This window comes from Xyrauchen texanus, chromosome 40, assembly GCF_025860055.1.
Source record: "Xyrauchen texanus isolate HMW12.3.18 chromosome 40, RBS_HiC_50CHRs, whole genome shotgun sequence".
Lineage (NCBI taxonomy): Eukaryota > Metazoa > Chordata > Actinopteri > Cypriniformes > Catostomidae > Xyrauchen > Xyrauchen texanus.
The window spans coordinates 14957537-14980840 of NC_068315.1; the positions used below are offsets into that span (position 1 = coordinate 14957537).

Below are 23304 nucleotides of genomic sequence, written 5' to 3' on the forward strand. Positions count from 1 at the left end.
TTTACACAGAGAGTTGTTGTGCATTATAGGGTCAGTAGTGGGACATTGGGTGGAAAAGGACCCTTCACTTCCACCTCAAAAGGTGTGATAGTGCCATAAGGTTTTTTTTTACCTCTACTGAACATCATCCCTGTTGAGAAACTGCAGCGATGGGGGCAACACACACGCACAAAAGCATACAAAATGCAAAGTCACTGTCACTCACAAATGCTGTCGCCTCTATTATGGTGATGTTTCTTTTTATAGAAACTCCAGTGTGAATGTTGTGACACCTATATGTTTGTGTGATTTTATGTAGTGCAAGCCAGTGATTGAGTTAAACCCAATTACAAACTCATCAGCATGAGATTCCATCCCTCTGTGATTTAAAAACTGAACACGGGGAATGTTTAATATTAATAAATGCTTGTGCGTCACAAGATGGCTCTCTTCTGTGAGGAATATGTGTGTTTGTGTTCTCATTGCCCTTGTGGGTTTTGAGCAGTGCAGATGATATGTGTCACTGTTGAAGACTGTGAGTTGAGGTTAATGTCTCATTTCACAGGCTATGCCTCAGGGCTCACAGCTGACAACAGAATCTCTGGTGGATTGTCTGTGTGTGTGTGTGTGTATGCATATGAGTGGACTTGCATGACTGGAGTGCAGTGGGGTTCCATGTCCTTGCATGTACGAACTGAGAAGAAAAGTCAGTCTGCTCTCTTGGCAGCACACTGTTCAAAATTCACATATAGGATGTGCAAAACTACATGTAATGGACTAGTCGTGGGTTGCCTAAACAAGCAGTTGACAAATCGGTCTTATAGAAGCCCTGTATAATTAGGCAGATTTTTCCTGATTGGAAATGTTTCTTAGGGATGGTTTGGTAACACTTTACATTAATGTTCTCTTTGTTAAGTGTTTATAAAGTGGTTAATTAATGATTAATAAGCCATTTATAAATGCATTATAAATCATTTATAAGCAGTTATAACTACATTAATAAAAAGGGCCACTTTCATGCGATACAGATACTTGCCAAATAGTGAGCATTATAACAATTTATAACTACAACATGCTCTATTAATGCCATTAATTACCAATGTAAATATACTTTAATATAAAATTGACACATATGAAGCATGTAAATATATATTTTAAACAAAATTAGAAACCTATGTACAAAAAGTTATGTATAGTTTAATGGTCATTCGGCCTCATTATATGATATGCTGTATGCTGTTAATTAGCATTTGCATTTGAAGACTTAAGGTAACTAGGACTAGGTAAGTTGACATCAATGTGACAAGAAAAGTGACAACACAAAAAAGTCAAGAATGCATATAAACACAAATCAGACTGTAGTAAAATGACTTAATCCCTTAATCCCCTTATAACTTCTCATGCATTTATACTTGATTTATAAATCACTAATGAACTCCTTTATAAACCCTAAAGTCATGTATATGGAATAAAAATGTTCTTGATATTTTGGCATTTAAGAGGTCATTCTACTATAAAAATATAATGCAAATTTCAGATCTCAAAACTTAATCCCCAATGCAATAAAGCATTTATTGATACCAAGCTGCAAGAACACCTCGTTCTGTACATCAGCAACTTTCATGTGTCACTAGGCTGCCCATTAATTCATGACAACATCATCATCTACACCCTTTGCCCCACCCAGTGCTGCTCAATTTGTAAGCATAGAGAGAGCAGGACAGACATGTCTAGTGCTGCCTGCTAACTATTCCTGAACACCAACAGGGACCTATCTGGACTATATTTAATTATTTTTGTATATAAACATGCATTACACAGGCGTCTTTAATCGTTTTTTTGACCGTTGTCAAGTTACAACTCTGAGAAGGATTCTGTTTCATTCAGCTGCTCTGCCTTTTAATGTTTTGCGCAAAAAAAACACCGCCTGGATTAGGGATGGGCATATTTGTTGATTTCTTATTTCGATCGTTGATAGGTCTCAAAAACGAGTAATCGAGTACTCGAGGGGCGGGGCGTGAGCGGGGGGCGGGGCGTGTCCGTCATGGAGATAATGAAAATATTATAAGATTGTTATGAAAATGTTAAATAAATAAAATAACATGAAAACATGTCTATGAAAACATAAACTATAAAAAATAACACTGCTTATGCTGCATCAATGTTATCGAAAAACAAACATTTGAAATAGAATAGCTGCATTAGGTGAAGCTGAAGAATAAATTAACACATGACGCATCCTATGAGATTAATCAGATATCCTAGATACACAACATAACGTAACATTACAACTTGTATCTGCACAAAAGGATGCAAATGCAGTTACGTTCTTTAGTCAGAGAGTGTAACTCCTGTTGTGGATGCGCTTCTAACAGCCGCTGAAACACGGGCAAGCAAAAATAATTCACAACATTCTATAGTGTTCTCATAATGTTATGTATATTTCTGATTACAGTATTTTCATCTACTTTATCAAGTGACTGCTGACATCGCCTATATATTGGCTAAAATTATGACATTTTAGTCAGAGTAAAACTGACTTAAATTATTGAACAACACATGATGATTATTGATGAATTATGAATATAATTTAAAGGATATTTTCAACACAAGATAAAAACTGTGACAAAAGGGTGTTGAATTTCATCGTGATTGCTTTTAGGCTACTTTATTCAACTGAAATTTTTTAATTAAACGTTGTCTTCAATATTACTTTAGCAGCTTATTTCAACAGTGCTTTTGAAACAACAACAAAAACGAACGGCTTAGTTTTTATTTTCAAAGCTACAGAAAAAAGACATCCTGTATATTTACCACGACTGTTGAAACTTAAACATAGGCTACATCCTACATATTTTTGTTCAAAAAGAGGAGTCGGTCTACCTGCACAGGTGAGAGGCGTGTGCGGGGTCTATTCACAATTAGCCCGGCGGTGGAAAAAACGTGCTCCGCTGGAACAGATGTCGCAGGAACAGCGAAGTACAATGCTTATCTTGTAAACCGATTCTCATTTACCTTCCACCACAGAAAATGATCCTGGATTCATGGCTCACTGAAGTAACTTTAGATTTCGTTGTCACGCGAACAAAAATTACTCGCGCCGTAATCCTCACCAAAAAGTGTGTCGAGCGCCGTAATTGCTGCTCGATCAGGCAGAGAGTCACTTTGTATGGGTGTGACAGAATTTGTAACAGTGTTGTAAAGCTGTTTCAGATGCTCCTTTACTCTCTCTCTCGAAGCTCTGTCTCAAGAAACTTCAGATGTTTGTGTGTTGGATCCAATGTTGTGACAGTACTGGATAAGTTTGTGTTCAGGTTCTTTCTGCTGTTGTTATTTGTGGATCTGGCTACGTTGCATTTCTGTCTGACGGTAAAAGATGCAATGCTCGTCTGAGTTGCCTCGCTGGTATCGCAAGACATTTTATGTACAAATACTGTTTCTCTCTGTTCTTTGGTCTGGACTTTGGACCGCACGCTCTGGCAACGCTAACCAATCAGAGCTCAAGGTGCCGCCCAAAATTCTGCTATAACCAATCAGAAACAATGAAAAAAATCTGTCTTTTTTTAAACTCACGATCATTGTTTTTATGATCGATCGTCGCTGTCACGTTCGAGTACTCGAGTACTCGAGTACAATTGCCCATCCCTAGCCTGGATGCATTCTTGTGTCCATAACCAATATTTTTAATTGCTGGTGTATGTACACATGCACTAGATAGTTTTTGATGAGTTTCCAGCGATGTGCGCTCAGTGCAGGCGAAACTGTTTGTGTGCCCGTCACCATGCTTTTTACTACGTATGTGTGTCGTGTGTATGTGTCGTCATCGTTTTTCACTGTGGATTGTATGTTTTTTGGGCTTGTATCAGCATGAATTGCTTGTGAACCGGTCATAATATGATTCGAGCTTTGCAAAGGAACTGTTGTTGATCACTATTGAACCTTATCGCAAAACCGTGAATGAACAGTTTCATTTATGAATATTTCAAATGTCATGACGGTTTCTTTATGGTGCTTGAGTGAACAGTTTAATATATTCATATAACTAAATTATGACCGTTTTGATGCAAAATAAAGGCTTTACTATCATTATCAGTGGACTTCGAGAAGCTAATAAAATAAAAATAAATGTAATGAAAAGAAATCTGGTAAAATGTTACCGGACTTTTGCATGAGAGAACATGTTTACATACTCGTGCATGCAAGTTTGGAAGGCTCCTGTAGCATGGCTAACATGACTGGTATCCCCTTTAAGTGCCCTGCGAAGGCATCATTTACAGAAAGCTATTTGTAACAGATATACTGTGACATTTTTCTAGATCCTTACTCCTGAAAGAGACAGAGTGTACATTTGAATGCTTATATGTTCTGAAAATGATTTTGTCAACATTTAGAAGTTAACTAGCTTATAGATGTCATGTCAAGTCAAGTCATTTTTATTTGTATTGTGCTTTTCACAACGCACATCGTTTCAAACCAGCTTTACACAAAATCATGCTTTAACAGAAAATGAAACTGTAATATCTATAAAGCCTTAAGTCATCATTGTCCAGTTTTATAAAAATATAATTATAAATTGTGATTTAAAATAAATTATAAAGTAAATTAGTAAATAATAATTGTATTTAGAACCCCAGTGAGCAAGCCGAAGAAGACTGTGGAAAGGAACCAAAAACTCAATAATTGTTGGTTAATGAAGAAAAATAACCTTTGGAAAAACCAGGCTCACTGTGGGGACCAGTTCAACTCTGGCTAAACAGCATGAATATAATGCCAATATACGTTTTTTGTGTGCAGTGCAAGTCATGGTTTAAAATGAGTAAACTAAGTGTTAAGGGCCAGTGCTTAAACATCAAGATTTTGAACAAACTGTACGATTAATAACTAATGTCTTTGAATTTCATCCTGGATTAACTGCAGAAGTTATGTCCTTTGTTATTTGGCTTATACAATGTATGGTGCTACGTAAAGCTATAGACCTGAACTAAAATCAACAAAACTTGAATTACTTAAGATTTGAATGTCTGCACTTTAGACCTGACCTGATTTTGTTGTGAGTATATGTGTTTGTAGGTTTTTGTGGGTGTGTACTACTATCCCACTCACGCTGAGGAGAGCAGAACAGAACTGCAGTTAGGTTGGGCACTGATTGCCGGAGTGATATATTTGCTACGTATACACACCAGACTTCCATTTGGCCCTTATCTATCCTGAGAATTTAATCAGCCCAGAGAGAGACATGAAGGAAAAGAGAGAAGGAAGAGGACATGAAAATATGTCTATAGGTGAAAAGGACTCCAGGCTCTTAACTGGGCGGAGCAGTGTGTGAATAGAGCAGGGGAAATGATGGAGTGGCTGAATTCTCAACTCATCGTGCTTCCTCAGTGGGGTACATAACCCTCTACCTCTGTCCCTCCCACTCTTTCTCTTTTGCTCTCCCCCCATCCTCTCTCTCCTTGGTGCAGTGCTGTCAGCACACCGCATTACCTGTGCTACCGCCACCAGCTCATCCTGCCCAGGGAAAAACCCCATCCCACCTCGATACGGGGGCTACTTTGGAAATATGCCCATTTCATATACAATGGTTTTGAAACTGCATAGTGTGTCTGAGGTGAATATTTGTCTTTAGTTTTTATCATGAGTTTTTCCCGAGCCCATTTGTTGTGCTTATCAGAATGTCCTCTGGTAAGAATGTATTGTGTTGCAGTCATTGTTTATTGGGTTCAATAATAGCACCAATGCTGATGGACAGCAGAATGGATTTCACTGCAGGCTTTTAGAACTCTGCATTTGTTTAAATGTTCTCTGTTAATGAGCTCAGTATCTCAGTGACAGATTTTTCAGTGAGTGCTACAGGGAAAAGCTCGTCCTATCTAACGAGTACATTGAGACTCTGCTTTACAAAATTGTACAGTATCATATTTGGGCATCAGAGTAACGTTCACTTTGTTTCAAAACCTAGTGTGCTGCCTAACTCTTTGCAATGCAAAGTTGGCACAGAAGTTGCATCTGAAGTGGCATTTAGGTGTATTTACACAGACTGTTTAATGCTGCACAGAGGTGGCATAAATGCATTTACACACCTATTACAAATCTATAATGTTATGAGATTAGTTTTTTAAATGGAAAGTTATGAATATAGAAATATGAAATGAATAGACATATAAAATTATACTTTGAAATATGAAACTGATGTATGCAAGTATGAAAGTATGCCATGTGTAGTGAGTTGCCTACCTAGATGGTATTTGTTTGGAATCATTGGATATGTTAAAACGTTCAGTGTTTCAAAACCTAGTGTGCTAGATAGCATTTTCAGTCATCACAGGCACGTTTCACAAGCTCTGTTTCATAACCCATGGAAATGCATAGCAATGGAACTTTTTTGGTGATTATTAGACACATTCAGAATAGGGGGTTTGCCAGGGTGGTCAACTAATCGACTAGTTGTCCAACAGCCGAGTAGTCGGCTAGTGGGGTCGACTACAAATATTACTATTTTTAGTAGTGGTGGTTACAATTCTCTAATTAAGAGACGACGAGAGACTAAATTCTCTGAGAGTATTATAGCATGATAATAGCTTGCTATTCTTAACAGTGAATAAGAGTCAGAATGGTATGTTCTTCTACAAGAAGTTTAATCTTTTTAATGCTTTAGGTTTAGCCCTTTTAGGCACTGCTGTTACAGCCTTCAAAGTGCCACATCAGCAATACATTTCAAGACGATCACTGTCGGTCATTAAATCCTCTGCTGTGAGTAATGTTCCCATATTTAAAGTCTTTTGCTGATCCTGTCCGACACTGCTTAAATAAATATTTGCAAAAAAACCAACATGTGTTTGTGTTTGAATGCGCAGCGAGGATTCTGTGAGCATTCCACACATCACACACAAAGTGTGTCATTCTGCTTTCAGGATGCGCATAAATGGTGTCGTGCCGTTCTGTATTGGAGTCTTTCTTATTTATTAATTTTCGTACATTGATAGTTTTGTCAGTAATATGTTAGAATTATTTAGCCTATTTATTTGTTGAATAACTTTTAGTTACCATGTTGAAGTGCTACACTTAGTGTCCATATTCCTCTGAAATGCATCTGATCTGGTTCATGTGAACATAACAGAGCCTAATTATAGTTTAACACCAACTAGACAACTAATCTTTTAGACAACCCACTGACTAATCGATTATTAAAAATCGGTAGTTTTGCCCTAACAGATAGAACTTGTGATAAATTAGCAAATATGTGACTCGTTAATTAGTAGTGTGTCTTTGAATGTGGGAGCTCTCTTCTCTTCGTGTGTATTCTTTAGACTGTGAGCATGGAGACTGACAAAAGCTATTGTGTGCACTGCTGTGACTGTTACGTCAGTTTCACTTTTTTATTTTAGGCTGCTATTTGTGTTTTCAGAGCATCTTCGCCCAGTTCCAGTTCAGCAGTGAGAAGGTGCTCCCATCGGACGCTCTGCGCAGCGCTATGGCCAAAACCTTCCAAGACGAGCAGCGCTTCCAGCTAGGCATCATGGACGATGCGGCCGAATGTTTCGTAAGACTTTTTTAAAATGTTTTCTTATCTCACCAGTTTCACGTTTTCCCCTCATACATTACTTTTCTGATTTTGCTGACAGTATGATAAGCTCTATCAGTCGGATCTCCTCTCTGCCTCTCTCTCTATCTCTCCTTTGGTCTCCGTTTCTCTGCTCTTCAGGCATTTCCTCCTCCTACCTCTCCTCAACCCTCCTTTCGTCTCATTCTCCTTGCATAACCTCTCTTTTTCCTCACCTCTGTTGGATTTTGTCAGCCTTGATCTTAGATTCTAGAGATGTTATGTGTTGCATTTCAAGCTGCTGCTAGTGCATGTCCTGATGTAGTTTGAAGAGTGGTAGAAATAGAAACATGAAGTCTCAGCAACGCAGGAAAAATTGCTGTGGAGAGATTATGGAGACAGCTGAGGTTTGACAACTTCTTGTAATATTCATAAATTACTCTGTACACAGATAAAGCTGTGTTTTAGTTACAGTATGTCTCTGACTAGAGATGGTGATGTGTTTTTGATAAGTATACTTGATTCAAAATGTCTTGCTAATAGCATTCTCTCAGAATTTAATGAGACTTTACATCAAACAGATGCTGTGATAAGATTATAAAGGTTGATCTATATTTAACTGGAAAGTGATGGATAGTTTTATATATATATATATTTTTTATTTTTTATTTATTTATTTATTTATTTATTTATTTATTTTTTGGAAGATAAAACTATGCATTGCTTTTTTTTAATAAAAATTCTGCCAGTACAGTAAGACAAAATAGACATGTTAAAAATACATTCTCTGAAAAACTAAATATCTAATGCAGTGTTGTTTTTAAAACAAGATTAAAAAAAGTTATCTTGTTTTAAGGATTTTTACCGGAAAACGATACAAAAATTATTATCAAGAATATGATTTTTGCCCTAAAATCAAAGTTCTTACTTGCAAAAAAGAAATTATGATCCAACGTGAATTTTCTTGATAAAAAAATCTGATTGTGTCTGGTAACATGCATGTGAAATGGCTAAAGTAATCAAAATGCAAAGTAATCTCTTCAGTAATCAAAATAATTTTTGAATGTAACTGTATTCTAATTACCAATGATTTAAAATGTAACTGTAGTTGAATACAGTTACTAATATTTTTTATTTTAAATGCGTAATCCCATTACATGCATTCCGTTACTCCCCAATCCTGCTTATAAGATACTTTGTTTTACCTTCTATTTTCCACAGATCCAATCAATCCAAGTATGCATTGCAAAAAAGCTCAGTGAAAATGTATATTTAAGCTGGCAAATGGCTGATGTGAAGTGTGTAAAAATGAGACAAACAGACTTGTGATTACCCCTTCGTCTTCCACCCCAAACTCACACCACTGTTCGAGTCCATGTTGTTGTGTCGGGCTGGAGGTGTTGCTCAAAACAAACAGACGAACTTTCATAGTTCTACAGAAACACAGTGTTTACATTTTTTTATTTTTTTTTATTAACCTACGTATGGCTTACTTATAGTTGTCTTTGCAGATTAAGTTAGGATTGGATACAGCATTTTACTGAAATAATTACACAATTTAGCTTTAATATTTGTATTCAGTAATGAAAAGTATTGATAATGTAGTTACATTCCAATTAAAGTTTTTTTATTTGACTTCATTTCACAGTATTTGTGTGTACTGTTTTTTTTTGTGTTTATTAGTATCATGTTATTAGCATAGCCATATGTTAACATGAGGCTGGAATCATCTTTGACTGGTATATTAGAAGTTCTTGTGTGACTCTTGCAAGGAACATAAGTGACCATTAACGGTAGGGGTGAAATATTTGGACAAAAAAATATAATTGGATTATTTAAAAAATAGAACAATTGCAGATTACAGAACTACAAATAAACATTTTAAAAAACATAGTAAGTGTGAACATAAGCTATACGAGAAATCATAGCCATTGCGGTTTGATAATAGCACATATGTCATATCTACTGTAGCATTTGGATCGATACCTTTTTCATGCATCCATATTCAGAAAACTTTCCCCACGATTATCAATCTATATCTGCATTTCTCAGATATAAATAGGGCTACTCTTTGCACAATAGTCTTTGTCTCTCCATACATATTTCTAAACACAACTTTGGTAAAGTGTGAGTGGCATGGTAACTTAAAGTGATCAAAAATTGAAATGTTCTCATAATTTACTCACCCTCATGCCATTCCAGATGTGTATGACTTTCTTTCTTCTGCTAAACACAAAACACTTTTAGAAGAATATGTCAGCTCTGTAGGTTCATACAATGCAAGTGAAAGGGTGTCAACTTTTGACGCTCCAGAAAGCACATAAAGGCATCATAAAAGTAATCCATACGACTCCAGTGTTTTATCTGGATCATTCATATCTTCAGATGTTTTATGATAGGTGTGGGTGAGAAACAGATAAATATTTAAGTCCTTTTGTCTAGAACTTCTTCTCCCTGCCCAGTAGGTGAATCACCAAAAACACAAGAAGAAGAATGGGAAAGTTGGAGATTGACTGAGCAGGGAGGAGAATTTATTATAAATGACTTAAACATTAATCTGCTTCTCACCCACACCTATCATATAATTTCTGAAGACATTGATTTTACTACTTGAGTCTTATGGATTACTTTTATGCTGACTTATGCAATTTTTGGAGCTTCAGAATGTTGGCACTCATTCACTTGCATTGTATGGACAAAAAGAACTGAGCGTTTTTTCTAAAAAAAACTTCAATGGAGTTCAGCAGATGAAATGAAGTCATACACATTTGAGATGGCATAAGGGTGAGAAAATTATGAGAGAGTTTTAATTTTTGTGTGAAATATTCCTTTAAAGGGGGGTCGCACACCTGACATGTCTAGTTGACGACATGGTGCTATCTAAAATTCTAAACAATTGTTTTTTATGAAGGTATGCATTATGGCTGACGTTAATATCTCAATGCCTACAAAACATATTGATAAAATAACGAGCCGATCAATAATCGATGTATCAATATTTTAAGACAATATCAATATTGCCATTTTGATATTATGTCAATTAAGCATTCAGCCCTAGTTAATATAGTTTCTGCAAATTAAGGCTTTTTGAAGTTAAGAGTTACTTATGAGGTTTCATTTCAGCATTTCAGCTGCCTTAGAGAGCATTCACACAGGATCTGTTCTTGCATTCAAAAACAGCAAGATGGAGTGCTCTGGAATGGAACATTAAAAAGTTTAACTATTTTTAAATTGACACAGTGTCTTAAAAATGCAACACTTATCTGGCACACATGTACTGTATGTAGACCGGCAATTAAAAAATAACAGATGGAACACAAGAACACCTTCTGTGTACACACCCTCTTGTAAGGCAGTTGCTTGCTATATGTAGACAGTGAGGCAACTCACTAGGTTATGGAACAGAGTTGTTGTCTGTAAGTGGGTGTGTAGATTTATGGCTGTAGGAAGTTATAGGCTGTATAGGCATATTGCCGTAGGAGTTGGCAGGTATATCGACTGGCCCTGCTGTTGCTTGGAATGGATCATTTGGGATGTGGAAGCTTTCTATAAGGTCTTCGCTTACTCCCCAACCCACTCCTCTAATCCCCAGACCTGATTAAACGGCCGAACCTGATTAAGCACTATAGAATGCGTTTATCTCACATTTATGTCCTTAAAGGACACTCTTCGTGAGCATCAATACAGATAATTGCTTTTAAGCAAATAAGCAATTGAACGATCACTCACAGGCAAGCAGCTGAGCTGTCCAATCAAGATAGCTTGCAGAGAGTCCCTCTGATTGGCTCGATCTTAAATACCCATTTATATGCAGCCGGTACTGTCTATGTAAGGACTTTTCTGCCATAGATTTGTGAATGCAGCTGTGCTTACTCATAAGGTCACAAAAGACAGCATCATCAGAGTGTTATTTAGTTTAATTAGCACCTCGTCTGCAGTTCAGTAACAAAGGACCATTTCGGTCTCCGGCTCATTATTTTTAACAGAGGAGCTGCCATGATTTCTCCATTTGTTTGACTGACGCATTTATGAGGCAGTGGCGAGCATGGGGCCAACCCACTCGTCATGCCATCCCTCTCCGCTTTTAGACGCCGAACCCTCTCCTCACGTGCACCAGATGACAGGCGGCACCTTAGTGGAATGCTAACTCTTCATTTCTGCCTCTCTCCGCTCCACATCTGCACCCCTGCATAAATAACTGATTTATTATCTGAACAGGAAATGAGATGCTCCATACACTAATGATTTGTTGTGTGATACTCAATGAGAAGTGTCTAACAGCGAGAGTGAGATGTGATATTTCTCTATTAGGGTGAGAGATTATTTTGAATGCAGTTTGTGTGAGAGAGCAATGTGTGGATGTCTGTGTAGCAGAGCCTAGTGAACTCAGAGTAGGCATAGTAATATGCAGGGGCCAAAATTACCATTTGTCTATGGCTGATGAATTTAAAATAATGTACAAGGCATAAATATTTATTACTGTCCATGATGTTAATAAGTATTCTAGTCCGTCTTTTCAGTATAATGGTAGTTGATAGGGATCATCTTAAAGTTAAAAAAGACCGAAAAATATCATTAAATTTGTTCATGTGATTTATGAGTCATGTTTCAAGTCTTCTGACAGCATGTAGTAGGTTTTGGTGAAAAATAACTTGAAATGTATGTCATTTTAAAAGAATTAACCCAAAAGTTAAAATACTCTCATTATTTACTCACCCTTATGCCATCCCAAGAGTGTGTGACTTTCTTTCTTCAGCAGAGCACAAATTAAGATTTTTAGAAGAATTTATTTCGGTCCTTACAATGTAAGTAAATGGGCACCAACATTTTGAAGCTCCAAAAATCACACAAGTCAGTATAAAAGTAATCCATAAGACTCCAGCGGTTAATTCAATGTCTTTAGATGAAATTTATAGGTGTGGGTGAGAACCACCAATAATTCCAGTTTACTTTATCCTCCCTGCTCAGTTAGTCTACAATTTAACTTTCACATTCTTCATCTTGTGTTTTTGGTGATTCACATTCTTCATGCATATCGCCCTCAACTGGGCAGGGAGAAGAATTTCAAGCAAAAATGGACTTAAATATTGATTATTTTTATCACCCACACCTAACATATCACTTCAGATGATATGGATTTAACCATATGGATTACTTTTATGATGCCTTTATGTGTTTTTTGGAGCAATTGTTTGGCGCTCATTCACTTGTGTTGTATGAACCTGCAGAGCTGAATTATTCCTCTAAAAATCTTAATTTGTGTTCTGCAGAAGAAAGAAAGTCATACACAATTGGGATGGCATGAGTGTGAGTAAATGATGAGAGAATATTAATTTTTGGGTAAACTATGTGAATGTAAGTATGTAAACACAAACACTTAATCAGAGAAGCCACTTAGGTAGATAATAATAATAATAATATAATATTTTATTTACAGTCTGACACATGAGCAAATTAAACTATTTCATTTGCTCTTGTGTCAGACTGTAAAAAAAAAAAAGAACTGTGAGGGTCAAACTACTGTATTGTTCTTGCAATTTAACCCGTGCATATTGTTGCAATGCCAAGTAAAGTTTCCTACCAAAATGTCAATATTATTTACTTGCCAGAGCCAAATTTTACTTGCATTTGGCACTTGCCAAGTGATAATTTTGGATCCTTGTTAAATGGGTGTGTTGAAGGCTTGGTCCATGGCTGTTAACGTGATGAAAGGAAGAGAAAGGGGGAAGGAGGTTGAGCTGATGGATGGTCTTTTTCACCTTGCTTACTCTCTTTCTGTCCCCCATTCACCCTGTATTCCTTTGTCAGGAGCTTAGAGTGTGATCGATTGGTTTTAAATTTTTTCAGCCAGGGAATCAAAAGGACTCTTATGAAAAATAGATGTGTTCTTTTCACTTGATCAGATTAACTTAAAGTGAGTGCTGACAAAGAAAAATGAATTCAAGAGCCAGACCACACAACTCTCTCTTCCACATACACTAACACAAATTCACAAAGATGATCTCTCTCTCTTTAAAAAGGATATTTCACCCAAAATGAAAATTCTGTCATCTTTTACTCACCCTCATGTTGTTCCAAACCAGTACTGCTTTCTTCTGTGGAACACAAAAGGAGAATTATAACAGTATGTTTGAGCTTGAGCAGCACTCTTTTTTTATGTATTTGTTTTTAGATATTATAAAATAGATGTGGACCAGGGTCTTTTAGAACATTTAGATATCCACATGTTTCAGTTTGTGTTTGGTAAGCATACTGGTACACTATGGCTGCTGTCGCATCATCCAGGTGGATGCTGCACACTGGTGGTGGATGAGGAGAGGGGAGTTCACTATTGAATTTAGTGTTAGAAAAGAGTTAAAGGGTAACATGCATAAATTAATTCATTAGATGGTACAACCCATTGAATGGATTGTACAGTACCTCTATTCCTCTCAGCCTCATTGCAGAAAAAATAAATAGAGTATGATGCCTTGTGGTGATGTGGCTGTGGCCATGCGACGTCTGTGGAGAGCGAGGCTGGGAGAGGAAGAATGATAAGGATTGACACCTGTGGGAAATTATCTCTAACAGCTGTTCTGTATTTCAGTGAGAGATGGAGGAGAATAAAAAGGGTGTCCAGACTGCCAGAGGGGAGAGAGAGTGACACACGATGCTGATGGAATGTGATTCTGTTTGGGCTGAAAAGCCATTCGTTTGTGCGTTTCACTGAAAGTGTGTTGTAAATAAAAGACTCACGTTGGATTGTTCACACGGCTCCCACTTCTTTCAGAGTGTTAAAGAACCTTGTCACAGGCCTATTCTGACTAAGGTCTGTATATTAGCTTGGTGTGAGGAACAGACTTATGATGCCATTAGCTAAAAATCTTGCTGAACAGTCTATATCCTATTATCTATTAATAATTATTAGATCAACATCAGAGGCGTTTCCAGCATTGAAGGACATCCGGGGCTTAGCCCAGACAATTTTATTTTCACATAGCAAAGGGTGTTCTTTGAGTTTTGCTCTGGCTGGGCCTGTTTCTACAGTTCCTAAATCTTCCACTCTAGCACTATCCTCAACATCCTCTCTCCTCCCTGAATCATCTGTGATGCAAAAGAACAGATACAGCACATAACTTATTGCAAATCAGCTTCAAACAACTAATTCATCAAGTGCTACATATGTCAAAGTGTAGACCAATACCATTGAAGTAAATGTATTGGGAAGAGCAGATCAGTGGGATTGCCCTAATATCTATCATGATTCTTAAATTTTCATGTACATTACAATAAAGTCATCACAAAAGAATTATATTATAGTGAGTAAAGTGAGGTAAAAAAAATATTGAATATAAATAATTTATATTTTTTGACATAAATAGTCAAAATGATGTATGAGATCCTAAGTTAAAGCAATACATGAATGACTTTAGTCTAAGTTCATTGACACACTATGGCATCGAACTGTATATAATTCTCATCATCTCTATGAGAATAATTCATCTGTCAAAATCCTTTCATTAGGATCATTGAGATAAACAATGTTTCACTTTTAACTTTCTCTAAAGTAAAGTGACTTATTAATTGTTACCAGTTTCCATGCCTGATTCTGGCACAGCTGCTGCTGCTGCTCCTCAGTCTGTTGCTCATCTTTGCTACACTCTACAAAACCATTTAATCAAATCAAAGTGTATATTTTCTACAAACTAATATCACAAAACAAGTCACACATACATTTTATGTTAATGCGTATTGGTTATCCTTAGCGAAAACACCTTATAAACAAGAAAAGTACACTCCGAATGGGGCTCGAACCGCGGTCTCTGGCGTGAGAGGCGAGAGGTTAACTCGGAGCTACCAAGCTGCGTTAATCTAATCAAGCAGGTTAGAGGCTACAGCTCTTGAGGTTTAGCCTACTGTGGGTGAAAGCCAGCTAGATGATGATCTTAAGACTTTAAGGACAAAAACAAATGTGAATTCTTACCCACTGACTTCTTTCGGAAAAATCCCCAAAGCCTCATTTGCTTAATTTTTGCTGTCTTTCCTGCTAATTGCCATTAACTCGCCACTAAGTAACGTTAGTTGATGTCAACGACTGTGCAAGCTCCTCCTCTACCTGCTGCATATTCAACAGAGAGGAAGAAACGGAGTCGCCCAAAGGCTACCGACAGCAAAGGAATTTATTCTATAGGCTAGATTATGCCTATGTCTATTTGTACAGGCTGTATGCAGTATGTGCAAAGCCAAAGCACAATGAAATAAGGCAACTTATGATTTCGGGGGTTTACATAGGCTTTTGTCCGGTTTGATATTTGTCAGTCAACTATTCAAAATACATTCGGGGCTACACTCAAAACATTCGGGGCTGAAGCCCCGGCAAAATCGGCTGCCGCCGTCTCTGATCAACATCAACCATTGTGCCTGTACCAAAGCAAGCCACAATCACTTGCTTAAATGACTGCCGTCCTGTTGCTCTGACCCCCATCATCAGCAAATGCTTCGAGAGGTTAATCAGAGATCACATCTGCTCTGTTCTGCCCCCCTCTTTGGACCCATTGCAGTTTGCCTACCGCAACAACCGCTCCACCGATGATGCCATCGCATCTACACTACACACTGCTCTCTCCCATCTGGAAAAAAGGAACACATATGTGAGAATGCTGTTTGTTGACTACAGCTCAGCATTCAACACCATAGTGCCCTCCAAGCTTGATGAGGAACTCCGGGCTCTGGGCTTAAACAGCTCGCTGTGCAGCTGGATCCTGGATTTCCTGTCAGGCAGACTTCAGGTGGTTAGAATGGGCAGCAACACCTCGTCATCACTGACCCTCAACACTGGAGCCCCGCAGGGCTGTGTTCTCAGCCCACTCCTGTATTCCCTGTATACACATGACTGTGTGGCAACACATAGCTCCAATGTCATCATTAAGTTTGCTGATGATACGACGGTGGTAGGTCTGATCACTGACAATGATGAAAGAGCCTACAGAGAGGAGGTGCACACTCTGACACGCTGGTGTCAAGAGCATAACCTCTCCCTCAACGTCAGTAAAACCAAGGAGCTTGTTGTGGACTTCAGGAAGAAAGACGGAGAACACAGCCCCATCACCATCAATGGAGCACCGGTGGAGAGAGTCAGCAGCTTCAAGTTCCTCGGTGTCCACATCACTGAGGAACTCACATGGTCCATCCACACTGAGGCCGTTGTGAAGAAGGCTCACCAGCGCCTCTTCTTCCTGAGACGGCTGAGGAAGTTTGGAATGAACCACCACATCCTCACACGGTTCTACACCAGCACTGTAGAGAGCATCCTGACTGGCTGCATCACCGCCTGGTATGGCAATAGCACCGTGCACAACTGCAAAGCCCTGCAAAGTGTGGTGCGAACTGCCAGGAACATCATCGGAGGTGAGCTTCCCTCCCTCCAGGACATATATACCAGGCGGTGTGTGAAAAAAGCTCGGAGGATCATCAGAGACTCCAGTCACCCGAGTCATGGGCTGTTCTCACTGCTACCATCAGGCAGGCGGTATCGCAGCATCAGGACCCGCACCAGCCGACTACATGACAGCTTCTACCCCCAAGCAATCAGACTTTTGAACACTTGATCTATCAGGATCAGTAATTAGCACTGCACTTTATTCAGCTATAATCTCACACTGGACTGTCAACATATTCTCCTCAATATACTACTTCATATATATATATATATATATATATATATATATATATATATATATTTCATATACTCCTTTCTTATTGTATTGCATATTGTTTATTCTATATTGTATTCTATATTGTGTGTATTGTATATAATATATCGTGTTGTGTAAGTATGTGTACATTTGATATGTAAATTGTGTTGTGTAAATATGTTGTTTATTGTAATTGGTATATGTCTTGTCACTGTCATGACTACTATGTTGCTCGGAACTGCACACAAGAATTTCACCTACTGTTGCACTTGTGTACATGGTAGTGTGACAATAAAGTGATTTGATTTGATTTGATTTGATTTATAATTAAGGATGCTCCGATCAGGATTTTTACAGCCGATACCGATCACCGATCTTTTTGTCACCTGATCGGCTGATACTGATCCCGATACCCATCATTTTCTAAATGTAAGCTTTCTGCACAGTCACTATTAATTTAATTTTCCTCTTCCCTATAGATCACTTTGCCTAGTTTTTGCTGACATAAAGGCTTATTAAAAAGCTTTTTTTAATAAGACTTTAAAACAAGCTTTGGCTTGCAAAACATTCTTTCTATTAAGATAGATAGCCCTACAAAAAAATTTAGCTTAGTGTCAAACTGAAGACACGCTTATAACCCATAGGTGCAATTAAACTTAATGTGACATTTTTGGTTATTGATTCATCGTCATTATTTCATAGTATTCCTTATTTTATTTCTATTTTATATTTGCATTATATTTAATACATTATATTATGGTATCTTAATATTGTATAAAGAATTAATATATTTATAAATGCCTTCCCTGCCTTTTAATGTAGTTGGATGATTGTATTAATAGTTAATTTTTCACTTGTTGCTGCTTTAACTTTAATGAGGTGAACACGCGCTCTCTCATGAGGCCAAGAGATGAAAGGAGTAAAAGAAAGAGTGCATGTTTCTGGACTCTACAGGTGCTACTATTATTAATGTCATTTAATCGGTAGATATTTAATAAAGATATTTGAATTACACCACATCTTTTAACTTGCTTTATTACTTTGATGCCTATCCCAGGTGGAGACAGAGAAGCTGCCCCCATGAACGATAATTAGGACTTTCACAGCTCGCGCTGTTTTCGCTTTGCCTTGTCGCTTACCTTATGCAATTGGCCAAATTACCAATCACCGATCAAGTCATAGGACGCGAATATCGGTCGAAACTGATCAGTGGCCGATCGATTGGAGCATCCCTAATAATAATAAGAGCAACTTGGAAATTCAGCTGTAAATAACTTATTTTGTGTTCAACGGAGGGAAGAAATTCTTACTGATTTCAGAAGAAGTGATGGTGAGTAAATGTAACAGAATTTTCATTTTGGATGAACTTTTCCTTTAAATACTCACACAAAAACACAACATGCTGTATTGCACTGGAATGCACTTATAACATCTTGTTCCAGAATTGTTTATAAGAGGGAGATAAAAGGACATGTAAACCAATGCACAAACACGCTCAGTTTAGACACACATACGCATGCACACAAACACTGGAAGTGAGTGAGCCAGCCTGTCTATGTGTTCTTTCTAGGAGAACCTCCTGATGCGGATCCACTTCCACATCTCGGATGAGACAAAGGAGGACATCTGCACGGCCAAGCACTGCATCCCACATCAGAAGTTTGCCATGACACTTTTCGAACAGGTTGGTGGTAGAAAATACATGCACACTGTTATGCTGTGTGTTTTGAACTCAGTGGGGTTGCACCATTGAGGATTAAATTAAGACTTAAATTACACAACAATAACAAAGTGAACAGGACACCTACAGGAATGGAAATAAATGGTTAAAGTTAGCCATCGCTCAATGAGGGATTGTGAGTTTGCTTACGTGAGAGTGTCAACTTAAAGTTCACTTTGATATTTAACCATCTTGTGAAATGTTTATATTACCTTACAAATATGTTTGATGGAATGTTGCAAATATGGAATGTTTTAAAGTGAGACAAACCAATTAATACCACAAAATTATTAGAATTCATTGTTAATGTCCACAATGATGGTGGTTTTAAGCTGTTTTATGATGTCACTTCCTAGAGGATGTTGTCATTAAGGAACTGGATAGTTAAAGGTTTGTAAGGTTTGTTACCTGCAAAAGACTTCTGAAGATACAATGAAATTGAGGGAACAGGAAAAATTATAAAAATGTGTCAAAAGAAAACATGTTTTATTTTTACATTTTGAGTAGAGAAAGAAGTGAAAAACACTTGGAATATGTTTTCAATAAATGTCAAGCTTTTAATTTTTGGAGTGCATAGAATCGTGGCAACTAAAAACTAAAGGAGTGATATTATAATTAGTGGAAATTCACTCTTTTGTTTACTTAATTGAGAGACTGTGAAAAGAAAGCTAACTATTATATTATCTTTAAATCAATATTAGTTATATATGTGTGCACTTTTTCCTTCTTCCAGTGTGTTTGTAATAACTGTGGAGCCACGTCTGACCCTCTTCCCTTCATTCAGATGGTGCACTACATCTCCACCACCTCTCTCTGGTAAGTGAAGAACCATGATTTAATTGCAACAGAATCTGCACTACATGCACCCACATACATGGGTATCATAGCTTAAGAAGTAATTGAGTATTCATTTAACAGTCGCTTTTATCCAAAATAACACTTACAGTATAGCAGGAACTGTGCCTCAAGCAATATTACTTTAATATTACTCCAGGCAGATATTATGGGAAATATTAAGTGTCTTACTTATGGCACAATGATGAAAACACATGAATTACACCTTGAAGGTTCTAACCTACAACCTTGGTAACCTTCTCAGAGTTAGAACCACTATGCCTGTGTGCCATATCACTGCTAACTGCTATATCCAAACTCCACAAATCACAGGGTTTGTTTTGCCCTGCCTTGTGGTGCACAAATTATGCAGTCTGGCCATTGAAAGTGATCTATTCGGACTTAGGGCTGTGTGTGAGCGATTGAACTGTTGCTCATGAAACTGGTGTTCAGCTGGTAGAATTCTATGAAGTTGTCAGCTGAGGAGGACATCTATTTCTCAAACTATAGACTCTGATGTACTTATCCTCTTGTTTAGATGTATCTGGGCCTTCCACATTTCTTTCTGTCCTTGTTAGAGCCAGTTGTCCTTTGTCTTTGAAGACTGTAGTGTACACCTTTGTATGAAATCTTACACGGTCCCCTCTCCTTCATTTTGTCCACTCTATAGAGCAGGGGTGTCAAACATACGGCCCGCCAACGAGTCGTCTTCGGCCCTTGGGATGATTTGCAGAATAAATTAATAAGCATAAAAATTCAAGTTGATTTAGCCTATAAGTTGGTTAAGTATATTAATATTTTATAAGCAACAGCAGAACAGATAAACATTTAAATTTGTGGAGTTGCATGGATGTTATAGCTTGCATCGTCAGTGGAATTTCATTTATTTATACGGGACATTCAGCATGCACAGTGTTACGTCTGTCGGCAAACGCCACACATGTCTGAGGGTGACACAAGTTCCATGGCCACACATTCCCACTTTAAAGTTTTTCTCATGGAAATGATGACAACATGAACAGGTTTAGTTAGGTTTATTGAGCCTTAAGCTCCAGCCAATGAGCGACTGGTTCTCTCTTTTTCTTGTAAATATCATTGCTTGATTCCCTTCAACTAATTGTGTGTGTATTTGTGACGTGACCTCTGGTTAATGAAAATTAGTAAATTCAGCGTTTTTCCTTTTGATCAGAGTTTAATATTAGCAGCCACGAACCCAACAAATGTGGGTTATTTCTGTGGTGAGAGACTTGGAGTGACATGTGACAAGAAATGCTTTCAGATACAAAGATGTGTGTTTGAAAAACATGCTTGATTATATTTTGAAGAACATATGATAGAAAAGCCAGTGCTGCACATCTGATTCGCCGTGTATTCAGAGGAGCTCTGCCACCCATAAGCACAGCGCTTCTCATGGAACATGCACTTGCAGAGAGCTCACTGTTTCTGCTGTATCTAAGTCAACTGAAAACAGTTTGCAACTGCAAGAACTTTGTCATCCATGAGAACGCTGCAAATGATCTCAGGCCATTCTCAAGAGGTGCTCCAAGTTTAGTTTGCTTGATTTCCACAGAGCAGTTCGCATTTATACACATTGTGAGTGCAATATTGCTTAATTCCAAACATTTGTCGCTGAATACATAACCATACAAAGCAAATGACATGCAGCTGCATTAATGATTTGTCATGTGTGTCATCAGTACCAGTACTATAGCCTCAGAAGTGGTGTTTTCATATATAACTTTATGAATAACCAAAGGAGCTGGTAAAAAAATCAAAGTGGTTGGTGAAATTGGGCATTTACAGCCACTGTGGCTGGTGGGCAAAAAGGTTTATTTTGTCTCTTTTTACGCTAATGTAAACTATGAAAACAGCATTTTTTTTATTTTCCTGCTTCAAATTTCCTTTGCTCCACTGCTGAAATACCAGCATCATAAAAATATTTTACCCAAGTTATGAGATTAAGGTAGCGTGAAATAACACCAAAACAGCACGCTTTTCTATTGCGTTGTGTGTCCTGGCTGTACTCAACAACAAACACGGTGAATGCTTTAGTCCGATACATGAATAAATGACTCTGCAACAGATGGCATTTTGCACAGTACTGTGTATATATATATATATATATATACAATATATATAATTTATAAATATAAACTTTGGCCCCCAAGCAATGTCACTTGGTCCAATCCGGCCCTCGACCCAAAATGAGTTTGACACCCCTATGTAACAAAGTTCTTGAGGTTGAGGGAATGAAAAAGCAGGAGACGGGAATGTAAATTTATGGTGTCTGCCTGCCTATCGATCGCTGGCTTTTAAGTTCACCTTAGGTCCAATCTCCTCCCTCTCCAGAACTACCATCGCCAAAGTCATTGGGACCACCTCTCTCCACGGTTGTTTCACGTGTTTCACCTCTATCCGTTCGTTTAACCTCATAATCGATTTCCCTGACTTGCCGTGTGACCTCAAAGGGCCCTTAACACTTGGCGAGTAATTTAGAGCTCAATGTGGGGATGTTTATGAGGCTGTTGCGCAAAGAAGTATGGGCGGCCGACCTCGTTTAGCACTAGGGAGCGGAACAACTGGAGGTGTTGTTCAAGGCTTCAACCAACTTGTTGCAAGATGGCTTTCCTTAAGGCAGTGTAGTCCAGGAGGTTAATGATTGGCAGCTGTTGGGCTATGAGTTGTGCCTCCTTGGTGAGCATCATGGATGGGCCCGCTGCAGCCGGGGCCACGGTGGACAACCCCTCCTGGGGTAACAAGCTCTACTAAGCCTGCCGGTCCTCTGCTTTGGCCTGGAGGAGAGCCTCAAAGCGCTGTTCCTGCTCATTCCACAACTCCATGAGGCCCTGGTGTTGGGTCTGTTGGATGCTGGTGAGGGCCTTGTTGATTTCCCCCAGCGGCGAAGATTCCATTGCACCGTATCCTTCCACCATTTTTCCTGGGTTTTGGCACCAGTAACAAAGATCCTGAGGTTCAGGGAATGAGGAAGCGGGAGACGGCAATTCCAACACAGGAATGTCCTTTTATTTAACACAAAAAACATGTTCGCTTCAAGTTCAATGGTATAGCGTCAATATAAATATAATGGCAGTGGCCAACACAAACGTAGCTTTTCGGCTGGACTGAATCGCATTTTATCTCCCCCATCTAGCTGCAAACACAGAACGGTCATTAGTAATCATTCAACCCAGGTGGAAATCCTTACCACTTTATCCTTCAGATGGTTGCTCGACCCCACCCCCATCTCCACACTGCTATAGTACATCAGGAAAAATCACTATCGTCATGTTTACAGCTGAAATTTTCAGCATGATTCAGGATTTTACTCACTTGTTTTATGATGCATTGCTGAATTATGCTCCTTAAATGTCTTATGTTATTGTTTTATTAGCTCACTTAGCTGCCCTTGTGCTGGTAGAATATTGCTGAGCATTTAGGTCAGGGTGCATTTTTCACGACATGAGACATTTTAGAATCCAATGTGCACACATAGATCTGTTGTGACAGCTCAATAAAAAGAAAAAAATATAAGGCATTGCTCACTGATTTCTATATAA

General features: G+C 38.1%; 1 protein-coding gene across 9 annotated transcripts in view; it reads left to right on the top strand.

The window, feature by feature from the left end:
• The window catches only part of LOC127633308 (inactive ubiquitin carboxyl-terminal hydrolase 54-like), a 184927-nt gene that overhangs the window by 95116 nt on the left and 66507 nt on the right, over positions 1 to 23304 (top strand). For all 9 annotated transcript variants that reach the window (XM_052112324.1, XM_052112329.1, XM_052112330.1 and 6 more), the window contains exons 4-6: positions 7385 to 7519; positions 18764 to 18877; positions 19647 to 19729. In XM_052112324.1, the coding sequence (XP_051968284.1) occupies positions 7385 to 7519; positions 18764 to 18877; positions 19647 to 19729 (332 nt within the window). The remainder of the gene's footprint in view (positions 1 to 7384; positions 7520 to 18763; positions 18878 to 19646; positions 19730 to 23304) is intronic.